This window comes from Notamacropus eugenii, chromosome 6, assembly GCF_028372415.1.
Source record: "Notamacropus eugenii isolate mMacEug1 chromosome 6, mMacEug1.pri_v2, whole genome shotgun sequence".
Classification (NCBI taxonomy): domain Eukaryota; kingdom Metazoa; phylum Chordata; class Mammalia; order Diprotodontia; family Macropodidae; genus Notamacropus; species Notamacropus eugenii.
The window spans coordinates 139,191,615-139,211,418 of NC_092877.1; the positions used below are offsets into that span (position 1 = coordinate 139,191,615).

General features: G+C 37.8%; 1 protein-coding gene across 9 annotated transcripts in view; it reads right to left on the reverse strand.

Annotated features, from left to right (window-relative positions):
* INPP4B (inositol polyphosphate-4-phosphatase type II B) overlaps positions 1 to 19,804 on the reverse strand; it is a 958,716-nt gene that overhangs the window by 180,466 nt on the left and 758,446 nt on the right. For all 9 annotated transcript variants that reach the window (XM_072621124.1, XM_072621125.1, XM_072621132.1 and 6 more), the window contains one exon: positions 6,129 to 6,306. In XM_072621124.1, the coding sequence (XP_072477225.1) occupies positions 6,129 to 6,306 (178 nt within the window). The remainder of the gene's footprint in view (positions 1 to 6,128; positions 6,307 to 19,804) is intronic.

Consider the following 19,804-nt stretch of genomic DNA (forward strand, 5'->3'; position numbering starts at 1 on the left):
TTTCTATAAATGACTGTGTTGTTTTTTTCGTCATGTCCTACTCTCCATGACCCCATTTGGGGTTGTCTTGGCAAAGATACTGGAGTGGTTTCTCATTCCTTCTCCAGCTCATTTTACAGATGAGGAAACTGAGACAAACAGGGTAAAGTGGCTTGTCCTGTATCACGTAGCCACTGAGTGTCTGAGGCCAGGTTTGAACTCAGGAAGATGGAGTCTTCCTGACTGCAGGTCCAGCACTCTATTCACCGTGCCACATAGATGCCCATAAATGAATATGGGTTAGAAATTAGTTGCCAATAAGCATCATTGCAGGGAGTTGCCATGCCAGGAATTCCACATATGTTATCATATATCTGTATCACTCTTACTCCCCTCTACATTCAACCCAAACAAACAAACAAACAAATAAATAAAAGTACCCAAGAGAAGTACAATGTTCTCTGAGATCAGATGAAAGATTAATCATTTTTAGCTGAGAAGCGGGGAACAAGGAAAACATTATTACTTTTATAGGCGGTTTATGATCTTGGCTGGCTTTCTTTCGCTCTCAAAGAGGACCAACATGACATCACCGTGATAAACTCAAGTTTCAGTGTGTCCAACTGTAGCTGATCAGAGCAGTATGAGCGCAGAATGCTCTACCACAGACTGTGAACACTCGATGGGATCTCCATGGGGCGGGGAACCTGTGGTCTCAAGGCCATATGTGACTCTCTAGGTCCTTGGGTGTGACCTTTTGACTGAATCCAGGTTCTACAGAACAAATCCTTTTATTAAGGGGATTTGTTCTGTGAAGTTTGGGTTCTGTCAGAGGACCACACTTGAGGACCTAGAGGGCCACATGTGACCTTGAGGCCTCAGGATCCTCACCCCTGAGCCCTAGGCTATGAAGACTGGGTAGGATTTCAAAAGACAGAGAGAGATGGTAAAGAGATTACTCAAAGGACAGAAAAAACAATAATAATGTTACTGCACAGGATAGTTGGAAACTTAAAATTTGACAGTGCAAGTGAAAATGCTTGGAAAAATTTCAAAAATTATGACTCATGGGAGTTTAAAATTAGGAAAAAATCTGAAATCCATTTTTTTTAAGAAGTCCAGTCTATGGCAGAGTAAAATCTATATTGTTAACAGTTATATAGATGAACTTAATGCAATTTACCATAGCTTCTGGGTAAGAATAACATTCATTCTTTAGGATGAGTGTTATAACTGGTTCAAGTATAATTTTAGTTACATAGGCACCCTTTATGTCCTTTCTTCCCCTTATCTGCCCAGGACCAAAACATTTTTAAGATTTTTAAGCTTCTCACTGCAGTCGTACGGTGTGTTAAAATTGTACAAGAACAGGGGGAGGAGCCTATCTAAATGTATTATCTAACTAATAGTCATGTCAAAAAGCATGATAGATAAAAAGTAAATTCTCTTCTTATTAGACAAAAGCTTTTGTGTCTAGAGAACATTAGAAAAACCTCTCCTTAAAGTTATAATCATCTTAAGTCTCTCTGTGTATCTATACAAATGAGTTAGCCTCGTTTTGTTTTTTTTTTTTTAATTAAAAATATAAGCCAATTTCTGGTGAAGGATAAGAAGATTTAGGAAAGAGCCAGAGATTTGAAGTGGAGAAATTTAAGTTATATTCCTTGCTTTACAAGCCATGTGAAACTAAGCAAAAGACTTTATCTCTGTGTCCTTCAGTTTTCTCACTCAGAACATAGGAAGGTTACTCTATATGATTTCTAAGATCCCTTCAGCTCTAAATCTTACAACCCATATATATCAGTTCTACCTTAAAGAAAGAATTTTTTAAAAAAATAGATCAAGGAGGTAAAAATTTCCATACTTTTCTCTATACAGAGACAGAACTCTGAAATTTGAAAATCCATATTTCTTTTGCACCTTAACTCATCACAAAAGTATATGTTCAAATAGTGAATTCTGCCCCAAACCAATTTTGCTACTCTACATAAACAGCATCTCTGTTTTTATCTCTGAAATCTGCTAAATAAATCTTATGTAGAGTTTGGTTAACTTAAAAGATTCTTTGCAATTCCAGGCATAAAATCATAGAAATAAGAAATATCTGACAGAGACAACTTTAAAAAAAAATCTCTTTGTAGTTTCAAGTGCTGACAGATTTGTTGGTAGGTAAAGGTGATCCAGTCAAAGGAAGAAAAAGGAATGGAAAAAAGTTTGAGTGCTGCGGAATTAAATGAGGAGAAAAATAACCCCCCTAAAAGAATCACTCACTGCAGTAAGTTGTAAATGATGTATGAAATGACAAATCCCTGCCCAGTGCACAGGAAGAATATAAATACTGCTTGGTAATCACTGCATGGATACGGTCTTGGCTGTAATTTTCAGCTTAGGTGCACCCAGAAAAATCTCAGAGAATTTAAGAGGCTGAAGAAATCCAACAAAGAGCCCTAATTATTGGATTTTACCATCCCACCTTCATCTTGTAAGCGTTTGTGTTTTGAAGCAACCTTCTCTTTCTTCTCTCCTTTGCCCTCTGCCCCAGACATTCATTAGCAGCTAGAAGCCAAGGTGTTAAGTGAGTTTCTGTGTCTGTAGTCTCACAAAACACACACAAATGCTTGAAGGAATTTGAAACCACATTATATTTCCCAAAATTCATACAGCTGAGAAATGTTGCATCATCACTGATGTTAATAAGAAGTTACATCTCTAAAGCATTCAAAATTATGCTAGTGCTAAGTACTCAGAGGGAGCTGTTAAATTTACTTCTCAAGAAGTTGAATAATAATTTTAACAGGTCACATTTACATGGATCTCTATTGCTTGTAAAGGGCTTTACATATACTATCTTTTATAGGTTTGATGGTTATCTCTATCCAGAGGATGGTCTAGTTCAGGGGTGGGGAACCTGCAGCCTCAAGGCCACATGTGGCCTTGTAGGTCCTCAAGTGAGGCCTGTTGACTGAATCCATACTTCACAGAAAACCTGGAGGGTCACATGTGACCTCAAGGCTGTAGGTTCCCCATCCCTGATCTAGATCATATATGCAACCTTAGTCTCTCTCTCTCTCCCTTCTCTACATTACTGTCTACCCTTTACAACTGAATACCCATAGGCATCTCAAGGTCAACTTGTCATAACTCACTATCTTTTCCAGGGAATCATTCCCTGTTTCTAACTTTTCTATTTTTACTGATGGCACCATCTTCCTTCTGGAAGATCTTAAGAGCTATTAACAATTTCATTTTCCTTTACCCTTTGTATCCAAAAAGTTCCCAAGCCTGGTCAATACTACTTCTTCTCTTTTCTCTTGTGCATCCTATTCACTACATTCATAGGATCAAAGGATCATAGATTGAGAGCTAGGAGAAACTTTAGAGGTCTTTGAGTCCTATTCTCTTGTTTTACAAATGAGGAAATTGAGGTACAGGGAAGGAAGATGACTTGTCCAGGTTCACATAATTCCTAAAGGTTTGAGATGGAATTTGAAGGGAAGTCTTTCTGACTTTTAGGTCCAGCATCCCCTTGTTCAGGCAATCATCCCCTTTTTCCTTGGGGTATTGCAATAGCCTCCTAATTTATCTTTCTGCCTCCAGTATCCTCCCCATCCAATCCATTTCCCCCCATAGCTAACAAACTCTTATTGCTAAAATATAGGTAGGATCATGTCACTCCCCTCCTCAACAAGCTCCTATGACTTTCCCTAACCTACACAGAAAAAAAATTACAAAATCCTGTGTTTAAATTTAATACCTTTTATATTCTGACTTTCTTTCCAGGCTTATTTTATATTCTGAATATACTTTATATATTTATATTCTGAATTTCTTTCCAGGCTCATTACGCATTACTCTCCTTGGTGAACTCATCATCCTAGTCAAACTACTCTGTCGGCTCATTCCAATACATGACATTTCATTTCTGTCTTCAAGACTCTGCACATTCTCCAGACAATCTGGAAGGCAACCCGTCTTTACCTCTGACTCACAGAATCATGAGAATATAGATTTAGGGTGGGAGGGGACCTTAAAGAGCCAGTAACAAAGCCAGTAAGTGACTGAAGCTAGATTCTCAAGTACCACCTCCCCACAGGAAGTGAATTTGATTGTTTGTATCCACTCCAACCAAGTCTCAACAGGATTTATTTCAAAAATGTGTGTGTTTATGTATGTGTGAGTGAATATACACACACATATAGACATATGCATGTGTATATGTGTGTATCTATATTTACTATTAATTATTTCAATTATTTACTTATTCATTTATTATTTTAGGTGTATGGCATTGTGGTAGGCACTGGGTTTGAAAAGACAAAATGGAAAAGTGCCCATATAAATTATATATGTGTGTATGTATACACACATACATGCACACATATGTACATATGTGTATATACATGTATACATATATTTTTACATTTACTTTTCTGTGTTCATGTTATTTACTATTCCCTACCCTGTCCAAAAGCACATAAGTTTCTTGAGGACAGAGACCACTTCATTTTGGTCTCTGCATCCTCAGTACCTATCACACACCTAAAAAAAAATAAAAAAGTAAATAGATAAATGACGAAATAATGAACGCTTAATACATACATCATACTCTGATTTCATCTCATCCTTGTAATAATGCCTTGGTCTGGGTCCTATTATTATCCCCATGTAAGCAATGAGACAAACAAGACTGAAGAAGTCTAAATCACTTGTATGGTATCATACACCCAGGAAGCTACTGGAAGGAATCATCCAGAATTCCTCTAGAGGCTTGTTTGGCATCATTCTTCCATCCCACAGAGCAATCCTGGATGTCATTCCACAGGGACTCTCTCACCAAAAGTGCTCCACAAAAGATGTGTCCTCCTTACGATACAGTCCAATCCTTGGACTTCATTCCCACATCATTAGGCTGGTTTCACACTTATCACACTTCGCTTTTCCTTGGCAGACTCTCTCTTATGAGGCAGTTTCTCTAACTGGTTCTCCTTGCTGATGTTTCTAAACCACAGTCTTTCAGGGAGACCCGAAGCACATATTTTGTTAGTGGAAGACTGTTTTTGATCTCTGCAGGCAATACAATCCCTACTAGAAATTATGCTCTACTTTGCATAGCTTCTCCAACATTACATGAATATTAATCAACGGAGCACAGTGGAAATATAACTAGCTTTGGAGTCAGAGGACCTAGGTTTGCTAGAATCTCCTTTCAGCTACTTATTAGCTCTGTGACCTGAGACAAGTCACTTAACCTCCCTGTCACGATGGGCTTATCTGGTTGCTTCTCTTTGCTGACGATTTCTCGACTTGGTTTTCAGGAAGACCCAAAATAGACATCCAATAGTTTCCCATGTCCCATGAGGCTATTTCTAATCTCTGCGGGGAACTATGGAAGTCTCCAGTAGAAAATTCTGCCTTTCAACATTACCTCAAACATTAAATTAATATTTATTAATGTGATACAGCAGAAAGTACAGGAGTCAGGGGACCTGGATTAGCATCCCAGCTTTGCTACTCAGAGATGTGTGACTCTGAGGTAGGGCTCAGTTACCTCAATATGGAAAAGGGGAGGGGAGGTGGGTTTGGTGATGGGTAAAGACCCTTCTAGCTGGAAAACTCTAGCCTTATCCCACTCTGGCAGAGAGAAAAACTGAAGCAGACAGCAGTTAGAAGATATATCCTAGCCACTAACAGAGCAAAGATTGAAAGCAAGGCACCCTTATTTCTCTGTTTTGAATGCTAAGACATTTCTATTTTCATACAGAACTGTTCATACTTAGTCAATTTGGATGATCACTATAGGAAAGGAATAAAAAGATTACAATATGAATTCACTCATGCCACAAAAGCCAAGACCAAAGGAAAGAAATGACAGTAATGATAAGGAAAGGAGAAAATAAATCTGAGTTTCTAAAAGGTTTCATTTGCTGTATAGGGAAAAATACTCCCTACAATCTGAATCAGGTATAAGACTAGTCCCTTCTCATCTTTCAGTAATGCTTTAAAGATTATTTTTCAAATGAGCATATTTAACATTTCCCATTGCTATGATTGGCAATTCATACAGAAAGAAAGCTCAGTAGGGACTTAGTTATTATATTTTCTCCTCCTTCCCCCACCATGCTATATTCTAGCTATGATTTGACTCTTACTTTTTCTGAAAGCATCTTTAAAGAATTCCTCACGAGGTCTGGAGAATGCTGCCTGGCAGAAACAAGCAGCCCATCTGCATGGGTTGATATAAGGGGTTGGAGTTGATCAATGTTGCTGAGAACTTCCTTTGCTTTCGCTGTGTTTTCAGGTGAATAGTAAATAAACTGGTATCCGGTACTGAAACAAAAAGTAGAAAGATGAAGTTAGCCAAAATCACCAAATCTTTGCTGCCCCAATACCAGATGGCACAGTCCTGGGAAGCTGAATATCATCATTATTCATTACTCCAAGACCAGTAGATGCACTCTCATTTTAGAAGGAATCCGATTCAGTATTTATTAAAAGGATGCCTTTTTGATAGGTTCAAAACAAACAAACAAAATCCCAGTGCAAATTCTAGGCAAGCACTTTCTTCATGGCTAAGCATAATTAGCAGGAATATCCAAAATTAATTATCCCCAAGGTGTTCTGAATGGATTGTATTACAAAGTAGGAGGTGTGAGTGTGGAAGGTCAAGAAAATGGATTTAATATCAATAATGTGATCTGTGGAGACCTATGATGGCCAGTTAATGATCACAGGGAAAAGGATTCTCCTTTTGCCACCCCTGCCCCCTGGCGTTTACTATGCTATTTCTTAACTGGTAGAGACATTTACACGTAAGGGAACAGCAACTTGGTTCCACCCTCTCTTATAGACAAAGTAGGTCATGAATTCTTAAAATGTGTGTGCATGTGTGCATGTATATACATTATGTATACATTATATATGTGTATACATATATGTTCCTACACACATAAATATGTAACCAATCCAAGTAAATAATAAGGACCAGGGACTACTTCCAGTTCACTGGACTTCATCCAATGTTACCCAGCAATGGAAACATACTGACATTCCAATGAGAAAGAATAAAGACATTTTTCTCACTTAGAGATCTATTTATTCATTCAATCTTTCATTCAACAACCATTTCTTAAGTCTGCATTATGTTTATGATATGTTAGATGCTTGGGATTTGAAAAGAAAAATTAAGCAGTCTTTGAGGGACTTATATTTTTATTGGGGAAAATAATCTATACACAGAAAGTTAAATTAAATATGCATGTTACATACATGCACACATGTGTATATGTATATTTGTGTTTATATATATGTGCATGGATGAAATCCAGAGAACAGAAAATACTTTCTGTTCCCTATTATTTACTTGGATCAATTATTGATATAAGTATATATATATATATACATAAATACATATGCATGTGTACATACATATATACATACATATATACATACATACATAAGTACATATACTCATCTTCCTGAGTTCAAATCTAACTTACAACTTATAGCTTACTAGTTATGTGACTCTGGGCAAGTCATTTCATCCTATTTTCCTCAGTTTCCTCATCTGGAAAATGAACTGGAGACGGAAATAGAAAACCACTCTAGTATCTTTGCCAAAGAAACCCCAAATGGGGTCATAACTGAAAATGACTGAACAGCAATGATGGTAAATGCAAAGTAATATGGGATGGTTTGAGCATTAGCAACTGGTGGGATCAGACTAGGCTTCCTAAAGAAGGTGGCACATGAACTGAGCCCTGAAGCAAAGTAGGGATTCCATGATGCTGAAGTTAGGAGGAATGCTATTTCCAGGTGGTGGGAGCCTGGGCAAAGTCACGGAGATGGGAGTTGGAATAGTCTGTGTATTCAAACTGGCTAAATGTAGGGATTCCACAGGTTTTTGTCCTGGCCCTTTTTTCTTCTCTCTCTCTCTGTCTGTCTCTGTCTCTGTCTGTCTCTATCTGTCTCTGTCTCTGTCTCTATCTCTCCCTCTCCCTCTCCCTCTCCCTCTCCCTCTCCCTCTCCCTCTCCCTCTCCCTCTCCCTCTCCCTCTCCCTCTCCCTCTCCCTCTCCCTCTCTCTCTCTCTCTCTCTCTCTCTCTCTCTCTCTCTCTCCCCTAATTAATTTAGTGATCTCATCAGTTCTGATGATTTCAGTTATCATCTCTATGCAAATGACTCACAGACCTATTTTTCTAGCCCTATGCTCCCTCTTGATTTCCAGTCTCACAACTCCAACTGACTGTTAGATATATCAAATCCAGTGTCCCATAGACAACTCAAACTCAACATGAGCCCAAACTGAGCTCATTATCTTTTCCCAAAACCTTCTTCTCTTCCTAACTTTCCTATTACTATCACAGATACAACCATCCTCCCAGTCCCCTAGACTCACACCCTAGGTGTCATTCTCAATACCTCACTCTCATCTCCCCCGTACTCAATTGCCAAGTCTTGTCATTTCTATCTTTATATTATTTCTTATATTATACCCTTCTTCTCTCTTCTGACACCACCACTACCCTGATATAGTTCTACATCATTGAACTATTGTGATAGCCTTCTACTTTGTCCCCTGCCTCAAGTCTCTCCCTACTCCAGCCCATCATTCAGTTGTCAAATTTATTTTCCTAAAGCACAAATCTGACCATAGCAATCCCACCCCCCACTTAAAAAACAGCAGCAACTTCCAATCACCACTTGGATCAAACGTAAAATTTCCTATTTGGCACTCATTGCACTTCATAACCTGGTCCTTTCCTTCCTGATGAGCCCTCTTACATCTTATTCTCCACAGCAACATTTTCTTGTTATTTCTTGCATATATTTCATCTTTCAATCTTGGACATTTGTGTTGGCTGTTCCCCCAATGGCCAGAACTCCCTCTCTCTTCTTCTTTACAGTCCTGGCTTTCCTGGCTTACTTTGTTTCCCAACTAAAGTTCCACCTTCTGCAAGAAACCTGTCTGAGCCCTTCTTAATCTTAGCACCTTTCTTTGGAGATTATCTCTAATTTTTCTTGTTTGCACAGAGTCGTTCCATCTTGTCTTCCCCATTGGCCTTTGAGTTACTTGAGATCTAGGGCCCTGTTTTTACTGTTACTGTTATTTTCATGCCTTTATGTTCCCAACTTGGCATGGGACCTAGAATGTGGGAGGAGCTTAATGAAGGTTTATTGACTTCACCTAACAAAGCTGCTATTCAGCCCTGCCTCCGTGCTTTCTTCTTCATCTTTCTCTATAGACTCTGGGTTATACTTCTTTCATCTTTTCTTCACTTATTTATGTGGGGCAGCTAAGTGGTACGGTGGATAGAGCACCAGTGCAGGAGTCAGGAGGACCTGAGTTCAAATCTCACCTCAGACACTTGACACTCACTAGCTGTGTGACTGGGCAAGTCACTTAACCCCAGTCGCTTCATCCTGGGTCATCTCCAGTCATCCTGATGACTATCGACCAGATAGAACTGGATTCAGATGGCTGGAGGAGAAGTGAGGCTGGTGACCCGCACAGCCCTCCCTCACTCAAAACAAAGTCAAGTGCAAGTCATATAATCATTTCTCTGATGGCAAAGTCTTCGACAATAAATGATGAACACACATTTATTTATGTTATGATTTTTTTCCTACCCAATCACCTGGATTGGAATCCATTTTAACCTGTGCATGTGTGTGCACATACACATATACATTTATGTATACACACATTATGTATATACCCATGCATATATGTATATACACAATGCATAAATGCATACATACATGTGTACCCATGCATATATATATGCACACATATACCTATGAAAATCCATATATATACACATATATACCAATGCATATATATATCCATGCATATATGCATATACAAACATACATGCATCAATGCATAAGTGTGTATATATTTACCCATGCATATATGTATATATACACACATATACACTCATGCATATATGAGTACACATATATTTATATCTATATATATCCATGCATTATGTATACATACATATAAATACATCCATGCATATGTCTATGTACACCCATATATACCCATACATATTTGTATACATACATATCTCATGCATTATGTATATGTACATATAAATATACCCAGGCATATATGCATATATGAACACATACACACCCATGCATATCTGCATATGCACAGATATTCACTTTTGTTAGCCATGCAAATTAAAGTAAGTGATATATAAGCTTATTAGGGAGGAGAGGAAAGAGGAGGATGAAAATGAAAACAGCTCCAAAGTAATGTTGAGTTTGCCCTGGCATCTGCATCACTTTCACCTGCCAAAATTCCTCTTTTTGCACTGAGGTTTTACTGGAGGAACTCAGTAGTCTCCATACGTAGAATTCCTTCCTTCCTCATCTCTTCATTTTAGCATCCCTCCCCTTCCTTCAGCCAAGAAGCCATTTCTCAGAAATCCTTTCTTGATCTACCTGCTCCCCAAGTATGTAATTACTCTTTTATGAAATCGCTTTGCATAGAGTTTTATGTTTAAGTATCTGAACACTCTCTTTGTCTCCCCCAGTAGAATGCAAGGTCCTTAAGGACAGCATGTATTACCATTTTTTTTTAACTGAACAGAAGTGAACTTAGCTGTTTAAGTTTGTAAATAGTATCTATTACTTTAGACAATGGGAAAGACTTGGAAAAAGATTTTCTCCTCTGTGAATCATTGATCTCTGTCTCATTAAATTTGGATTTAAAGTCCTAGTCATCAAAGGCTTTGTCAAATCAGCTCATGCTTTGTTCTTTGCAGGACCTGGAAAGGTGAAGGAGAAGGCAGACACACACAAGACTCAGAAGCTGAGGATCAGGGGCAGGGAGATAGGGACGTCCCCCAGAGACAGCCAGAGTGGAGAAGAGGTGACTGGGAACGACTCCCTGATTCCTTCTCACTTGTACGCACTTCCATCACCATGGCTTGCCTTTTCACTGTCCTATTATTGGAACTGACATATCCTCCCACAGCAAAATCTTCTAAAGGAAGAGTGCTCAAGGCTATACTGGTCTTCCACTTTCTCCCTCTGACCTCTTTTTCAGTACACCTGTCATTTCCTAAGCTCATTTACCCCACTCTAAAGACATCCTCTTTGACTTGTGCCACCAGCAACTTCCTTTGGCCACCATTTCAAATCCTCCTTTCATTTATTAAAACTGCCCCTCCCTGACCCTTTCTGCTTTCACTATTCCCTTCACCTGGTGACATTTTTTCTTTCACTCTGGCTTCCTGCTTCCCTCTCTGCATTTGAAATTTCTTTTGCCTCTATTTCTTGCCATTGCTTTCTGTTTCCTAAAGCCCTGATCCTTTCACCTGGTGCTGAGTTTATGGTGACTGAATTAGACAGATACAACTCCGCCTAACCCAAGTTCTCTTGGTTTTGGGTCCAACTTCCCATTTTCCTTCATGGTCAGCATCTTTGGCTCTGAATCTCTTTTCATTAGTTCCAGTTTTATTTTTCACTGCACTAGATCGTTCCTGTGTTTCCTTCCTCCTTCATATACTCTCCAATGACTACAACAGGACAAAGGCATAATTCAGGCTCAAGATTGTTGTGTAAGACACCTTTGGAGTGGAGTTAATGCACCAGGCCCTGATATCTGCATTTCATTCATCCTTTTAACGAGGAACATTTTGCCTAGCGAGGCTTCAAGATTCATCTTCACAATAAAGGATGATGCTGGTATCCAGAACAAAAATTAGGTAATACAAGGGGAAAATACTGCAACTCGCAAAATAATTTTGTGTATACATAGATATTCAGATACCTGTTTGATGCCTTTTGCGTACACATAAATATTAAAATACCTGTTTGATTCCTTCTAATTCAAGCATGTGCTGTATTTCTTACAGTTACAGACAATTAAATTATCAAGATAAAAATAATATAGCTAAATTCAACTTGAAAGAAGTGTGGAACTTTAAAGGGAGTCCAAATGTGCAAATCTGCAATATTGGAAAGTTCCACCCAACATTCCATTCTATTCCACCCTCCAGCATTCTAAACCTTCAAATTAGAAGTCATCAGGAATCATAGAGCCTTCGATTTCAGAGACTGAGGGGAGATCCATGGTCATGTCATCTGACCGGTATCTGGAAAAGTATGCCCTCCCAATACAACTGGCAAGTCCTCACTCAACCTTTGACTAGATGTCAAATGAAAGGAACTCTCCACTTTCAGACCATTCTAACTTTTCAATGCCTAAGAAGCTTGTTCTTACAAGACGAACCTTTTCTCTCTGAAACTTCTACTCCTCACAAAAATAAAAAATGAATAAAAAGAAGGAATCTTCTCCTTGGTCCTCATGCTGCCCACTAGGCTAAGTCTAATCCCAACTTGAGGTAAAAGCCCTTTGCTTAAAGATAACTATTCATGCCACCTCTCCAGGTTGAGTATCCCCTGTACTTTGTAATCCATCAATAAATGACATGGCCTGGAAGTCTTTCATCAGCCTGGTTGCCTTCCTCTAGCTTCTCTCAAGCTTATCAATAATAATCCTAAAACGCAGGAGACATTTTAAGCATAAAACTCCCTATGTGAGATAGTCTTTGTTTTCTCATCTATAAAATAGGTACAAAAATAGCACTTCCCTTGCAGAGAAGTTATGAGAATCAAAGGAGATTAACATATATAAATGCTTTGCAAACATGAAAGCAGTGTATAAATAGTAGCTATTACCAGTGTTATTTAATTTATAACCTTCTTATGACACATCGTATCCTAACGAATCAAATGAACACAATTTTATCTTCCCCACTAGACCCTAAGCGTTCTTATTTACCTTCTCATATCCCTCTATGCCCAGTATAGTCCCCTATGCATACTAAGTACTGGATTAGTTTCTTGAATTGAATTTATTAAATAGTAGATAAAACTAAACTTAATCATGCAAATCCTAACTGCTGGACTAAATACCAGCTTCACAGCCAGGAAAAGGTATTGTATTACTAGGCGATTATGAATTATTTTGAGTGGAAATAACATGGCATGACAGCTCAGGACTTGGTCAGGAAGTCTGGGACTAGTTCCTGGCATGGACAAGTGTTAAACCTCTCTCAGCTTCCGTTTGTATTATCTATAAATTGGTGATAATAATACCTATAGGATACTGCAGACTTATTGTGATCCTCTGAGCAAAAGGTATAACATTAAAGTACTACAGTATTTTACATTTCCATTTCAGTTATTATTATGACACTTTCCTAGCAAATAAAAAGTGAAATAAAGAGATTTTCTCTTTGCAAGGTAACACACTTTAGTGATTCTTAAATGCAGATTATAGCCAATGAAATAGTATTCCTGGGCATCAAGTCTAGTCACAGACATACAAGTATTATAGGAAGACCAAGATGTTCTTTGATCAGCTAGGTGGTGCAATGTATGGAGTTCCAGCCCGGAGTAAGGAAGACTGATCTTTCTGAGTTCACATCTGGCCTAGACATTTATACTAGCTATATAGTGACTCTGGGAAAGTCACGTAAACTTGTTTGCCTCAGTTTCCTCATCTGTAATATGAACTGGAGAAGGAAATAGCAAACTACTCCAGTATCTTTACCAAGAACACCACAAAACATCAAACACAACTGAATAAAAACTATGTTCTTAAAAGGAGATATTAGTGGCTTGCTATGATTTGTCCTTGATAGGAAGAGAAATAATTTGACCAGATCCAAGTCTTTCCTATTTCAAAAGTCTAGGTCTTAGTTAAAGCCCAACTATTGTCAGTACCCAGGAGAGGAAATGGGCTGAGTTTTGTTTGGGGCAGAAGTGGTGAGCAAACATCAAGATATACCTCGTTCAGGTATATTATCTCATATTTGAATTAAAAGTTTAATCCTAAAAAACACTATTTAGGGTGTAACATTTAAAAGAGCCTGAACTTAATGATCATTGTCTATTCATATAAGGATATGATAGAGGTTGAGAAACAAACACGAAGCTTTTTGTAGGCTGCAAACATTTAGTGTCTACTGGGTACCTAGAAAGACACAGTCAAGTAGCCAGAACTATTATGTACCAGAGACTCATTTCTCTTCATAAATAAACAGATAACAAATCACCAAACCAAAACATACTGGTTAATTCTTCAAACAGACTGGAACTAGGGCATCATTATAGATAAAACTGTTACCAACTATTACTCAGGGAGAGTGCTGGTCCATAAAAATCTAAGAATATTTTAAATGTATGTCCCATATGGAAAAAACATAAAACCTCCAAACTATATGTAATAAGAAGCTGTGAAAGTATAGAGACCAAGTAAAGAAATCTGAACCATGTTGGAATAGGATGAAGTAACCCACCATTCTTTGAATCTGCTTTCAGTATACCCACAGAAGATTCAGACACTTACTAGTTGTGTGACCCTGGACATGTCACTTAACCCTATCTGCCTCAGTTTCTTTATCTGTAAAGTGATCTGGAAAAGGAAATGGCAAACCATTCTAGTATCTTTGCAAGAAAAGCCAAAATGGGGTCATGAAGAAGAACAGGGGCATCTTGATGCAGTGTTGAGAGCAATGAATTTGAAATCAAAGATCTGGATAATCTTGGGTTAATTAATTAACCTCCCTGGGCCTCAATTTCTTTCTTTGTTAAATTAGGTAAGATCATCCAAATCAAATCTTTGGGCCTATTTTTGAAAGGGATTTAAGATGACTTTGGAAGTGGATTCAGTCCTTCATTTTCTGTCCTTCATTCTCAAAGAGGAGCATAGCATCAGGGAAATGATAACATGACTTGCAGTTGACTTTGATTTGAGTGAGGGAGGGCTGTCCAAGGTCATCAGACTCACTTTCTCCTCCAGAGCCATCTGGATCCAGTGACCAGATATTCATCAGAATGACTATCCGTGGCCCAGGGTGCAATGGGTGACCCTGACCCTTTCAGGCTAAGGCCTTCTCACTTCCTCACTTTTAGTCAAGGGATGACCCCTTTAATTAGAAAAAAAGAAAAAAATCAAGCTGGGAGGGGAAGACCCTCAGGGTTGCTGTTCCAAAGAGAAACAGTTACCATTGACATTCATTCTAAGCCAGGAGAAAACAAAGGGGGAAAAAGAAAGAAATGGGAAAGAGGAAAAATAGCTAACAATAGTTGACAGAAAAGAATACATTTTTTAACAGAAGCCCTTATTTAATACATCTAGATATTAGAGTACCTTAAGTATTCCCACTTTTCTCTTTTCAGGAAATTCCTGCCCACTCCCTTAACTTATTAAACATCTTTGCATCAATTATCTCTGAAAAAGTTTGATGTCCAACATAAATAGAAAACTAACAAAAATCTAAAAACAAGTCATCTCTCAATAGACATGTGGCTAAGGGTTATGAGCAACTGTCAGAAGAATTGCAAACTATTAACCACCAGATGGCAAAATAATAAAGAAATATAAATTTAATAAATAAACCCAGGACTTCATTCCCCCAAAGAAAATTAACACAAAAAAATTTTTGATGGGAATATGCAATATCGGAAGCATTACAGAAAGAGACACATTTTTGGGAGACCTGTGTATTAGCACAACCATTCTGGAATTCAATTTTTGAATTGTGCCAATAAAGTAGCTAAGATACTTATTTTGGCTCAGAGACTCCATTGAATCCAAAGGATTTCATTTAATATATACAGCATAAAGGCAACTGGCAAAAAGAGAAGGTATATATACAAAATATTTATAGCAGCACTCTTGTGATAGTAAAGAACTTGAAATAAAGCAATGGTCATCAATCAGGAGACTGACCAAACAAACTGTAGTACATGAATATTACTAATAATAATGCAATATTACTTTCTCTGATTTAAGGAATGAGTAAGAAGAAAAATTCAAAGAAGCATTAAAAAATGCATCAACTGATGCAAAGGGAAGGCTACGAAACCAGGAAATCAACATGTATGCTACAGCAACATGAATAAAAAGAATCATCACAAAACAATTAGAAATGCATGCTGCCTAATTACAAAGAATAAGATTGGCCCCAAAGAAGAGATATGAGAAGAAATTTACCTTGCTTCTTTGCTGAGGTGAGGTGAGAAGTCCCATATAATGTTAGGTGAGAGGTGTGGAGCATCCTATATAATGTCAGATATATATTATTTGCTAATTTGTAGATTATTTAAGTTTTAGCTAATTTTGCTTTTCTTTTTCTTTTATCCTAATGGATGTGTAAACAAAAGATATCAATAAAAGGTCTATAAAAAACAAAGAACCATTCAGACTTGAACCTGTCTCTTGGTACCTGTTCCTGTGCAATTGTCACATCAGAGGTAAGAAAGCAATCTGGTGTGTCTCAGTGATAGCCTGTTTCTCCCTATAAAACATCTGGTCCTCTTTGGTTCCTCTGGGCAGCTCTGTTTTTTAGGATGAAACTCAGGCAACTATTCATCAAACAAAAAAGAGAATGAGCCCAGGCATGATGTAGGCATCAGACAGAGAGAGTGGCTTTCTTTCACTGCATTATGGATTCTTCTCATCCTGTCTCTGTGACCTGAAGCTATCTCACTCAAGGCTAAGATTCCTCTCCACAGGCTGAATCATGCATAGATCTTTATCCTCCAAAGGCCAGTTGTAGCTTTGTCTCTCTAGAAGATAATTCAGATCTGTCCTTGCCTACCTCCTTTCTTGACCCCCTCCTCCTGGGTATCTTGACTGAAGTACTTTCCTTTGAGTGAGTTAAAAACATGCCAATTAAAGACCTTGCTTTAGGTACCCTCTGTCTGGTCTCTCACTTCTATGGAAATCTCTAAGTTTCAAAATGCAGTTATAAGAGACTAGTATAAACCCTCTAGTTTTGGTCAGTAATACTGTGCATGAGATCCAATTCACCACATCCCAGCGAAGGTCAGTAAAATGTACTTCATTGTTATACTCTTAGAAAGTCAAAGGGGATATTTGTCAGGTCTTGAACAGCTGTAAAGGAGAGAGGAGAACTGATTTTCTTCCTTGTCTCTTTTAATTCTCTGTAATTTCTACTTCTGATTTGAGCACATATTCTGAATAACTTCAATAAAGTTTTAACCACATTTTACATAAAGGATGAACCATACAGAACTATGGAGGTAATAGACCTACCCTCGTCATATCACATCTAGGATCAAGTGCATCAAGTATGGTGACATTTGAAGTCAAGCCACATAAAGATCATCGAAAGGAACTGAATTTTGTTTGTTTGTTTGTTAACTTTTTTTCCTGGAGAAGAGAAGACTTGGATGGGGAGAGCAGGGCTGAAAAAGGTGTCTTCCAGTATCTGAAGACTTGTCATGTGAGTGAATACATATTAGGTTTGTGCAGCCACAAAGCTTGATGGTGTCAAACAATATCATATGTGAATATCTGAATAGATGCAAACATCTGGAGGACTTCACCTTCTTTAGGCAATTCCTCTTCCATTGTGAGTCCATGTTAGACACTGGCAAATGTGTCTCCTTGCTTTCCATTTCATTTTAGAATAAGAACCACAAAGCTATCAAACATGATTATTTATGGTATGTCTATCAACAAAACTTGGAGGACCAAAATGTATATAAAGGGGATGCTTTCTTTTATAAAAGCTTTGGGGGTACATTTTTGTCTATGGATATCAATCAGGAATGAGAACTAGAAGCAATAGGTGAATATTGCAAAAAGATAAATTTCAACTCAATGAATAGGAAAGAATTTCCTGACAAGACTCTTTGATGGCACTTCCACTTTGGGCCTTTTGGTTCCTGTGGGAAATAGTCATCACCACCAATATCATCCTCACCACCACCATCACCACCATCAACACCACCACCACCATCACCACCATCACCACCATCACCACCATCAACACCATCAACATCATCAACACCATCACCACCAATATCATCACCACCACCACCAGCCCACCTCCTTTGACACTGGAGGTCTTCAAGAAAAGGATGGATGACAACTTGTGGTGGATACTGAGGAGTCAATGCTTATTCACATCAGACAGATGACCTCTGAGATCTCTTCCAGCTGGGAGGCTATGATTTATCCTTAAAGACTCTCTGCCTCAGAGGCTACTAATTGGACTATTAACTACACAACTGTCATACCAACTGCGCATTCTTCTCTGTGTCTTTAAGTCTTTTATCTGCTTGGGATGACCTAGACCTCTTTCAAACTCCTCTTCAAGCTGAGCTCAAAAAACACCCTTCTCCAGTCAATCTTCCCTTGTTTATGTATGTCCCATGTTATTACTAGACAACTATTATTACTAAACTATTAGCAGGATAAGGTTAAATATTGTTTAGTAACTGTATGTCATCTATTGCCCTAGCAACATTCCTCACAAGTAGGCACTCAAACATCAGTTTAAAGTGAAGGAAAATAAACCACTTATCTTTTAAAAGGCTAAAGGGTCAGGATCTATAAATGTGTACCTTCCCCAATCTTTGCTGCACTGCATAAATTCTGCTTGTGCAATGAGTGTTTGTTCCATTTGGGTCAACCATCTCGATTTTTTAAATGTATCATTTTCATTTTAACTTTTCCAGGGCTGAGATGCTGTCCAGTGTAGCTTTTTTTTTTTAAATCTCTCTACAGAAAAGTTTTATTGGCAATACATGTGCTAAATGGCTCTCATTTCAGCCGCTTTTCTATCTTTGGGATGACAGATATTGAACACACAGTTAGGTTAATAGAAAGCTGTTTTCATTTTTTATTATATTTATTACAGAAAGTTCCCTCTTTAACTAGAGTGCACGACTTTGTTCTTGGATAAAATGCAGCCTAATTGAATTGACTTAACCATGGCAGCTTAAAGAAAATGTGGTTTATAGCAGAAGCAAAATGTTTTCTGTAACTTTCCAAAAAGAAATCTTTAAACATCAAACTGTTTTCAGATTACTTTCTTTTTTTTTAAGTATAGAGAAAAGCCCCCTCTTTCTTCTTTGCCATACTTACAAATTACATATCATCCTTCTCTCTTCTAACTTCAGTATGCCTGCTAATAATCTAATTTTTCTTCTTATCCATTTAAACTACTACTATTTGTACTACTACTACTACTACTACTAGCACCACCACCACTACTCCTCCTCCTCCTCCTCCTCCTACTACTACTACTCCTACCACTGTTAATTACTTCTACTACTGCTGATGCTACTTCTGCCAATACTACTGTTACCATGACAATAACTACTACAAATTCTAATACTACTACCACTACTATTGCAACTACTGCTGCTACTACTACTACTATTTCACATCTACTACTTCTATTACTGTTGTTGCTGCTATTAAAACTGCTACCTCATATTTATATAAGATTTATAGTTTAGAGAGCACTTTACTCATTGCCACCCTAAGGTAGGCAAAGTATGAGATACTTCTTGAAAAGAAGAAAGTCTTAGGGTTCAGTTTTGCTCTATAATCAACTTGTCAATTACATGTAAAACACATTTTAAAACTGGGTGACCATTGAGGGAATCATACAAAGTCAACTTGACCCTTGCCTTTGTTGACTTCTTGTAGTCTAGTAGGGGACTATTGTAACATTCATAAAAAGCTATGATACATTGAAAATATGGAGGCCACCCAAAAGGAGATCCTTGAATTTTCTTACTTCATTCCTCAAAAACTATCATTCCACCATTCACCCTCTTCTCTTTTTTATCTAGTCACAAATGAAGAAAAAGCCTAATTCCTCACTAAGGCCTCTTGAACTCAATGACTTTAAAAGTTTTAGCTTTGTTTAGTATCCTGTTCTGTGATTACAAAAAGGACATAAAATCTACACTTTAAGTATCTGTGGTATTTTCATATACATACATATATGTTTGTGAAAGAAATAAACAAGAAATAT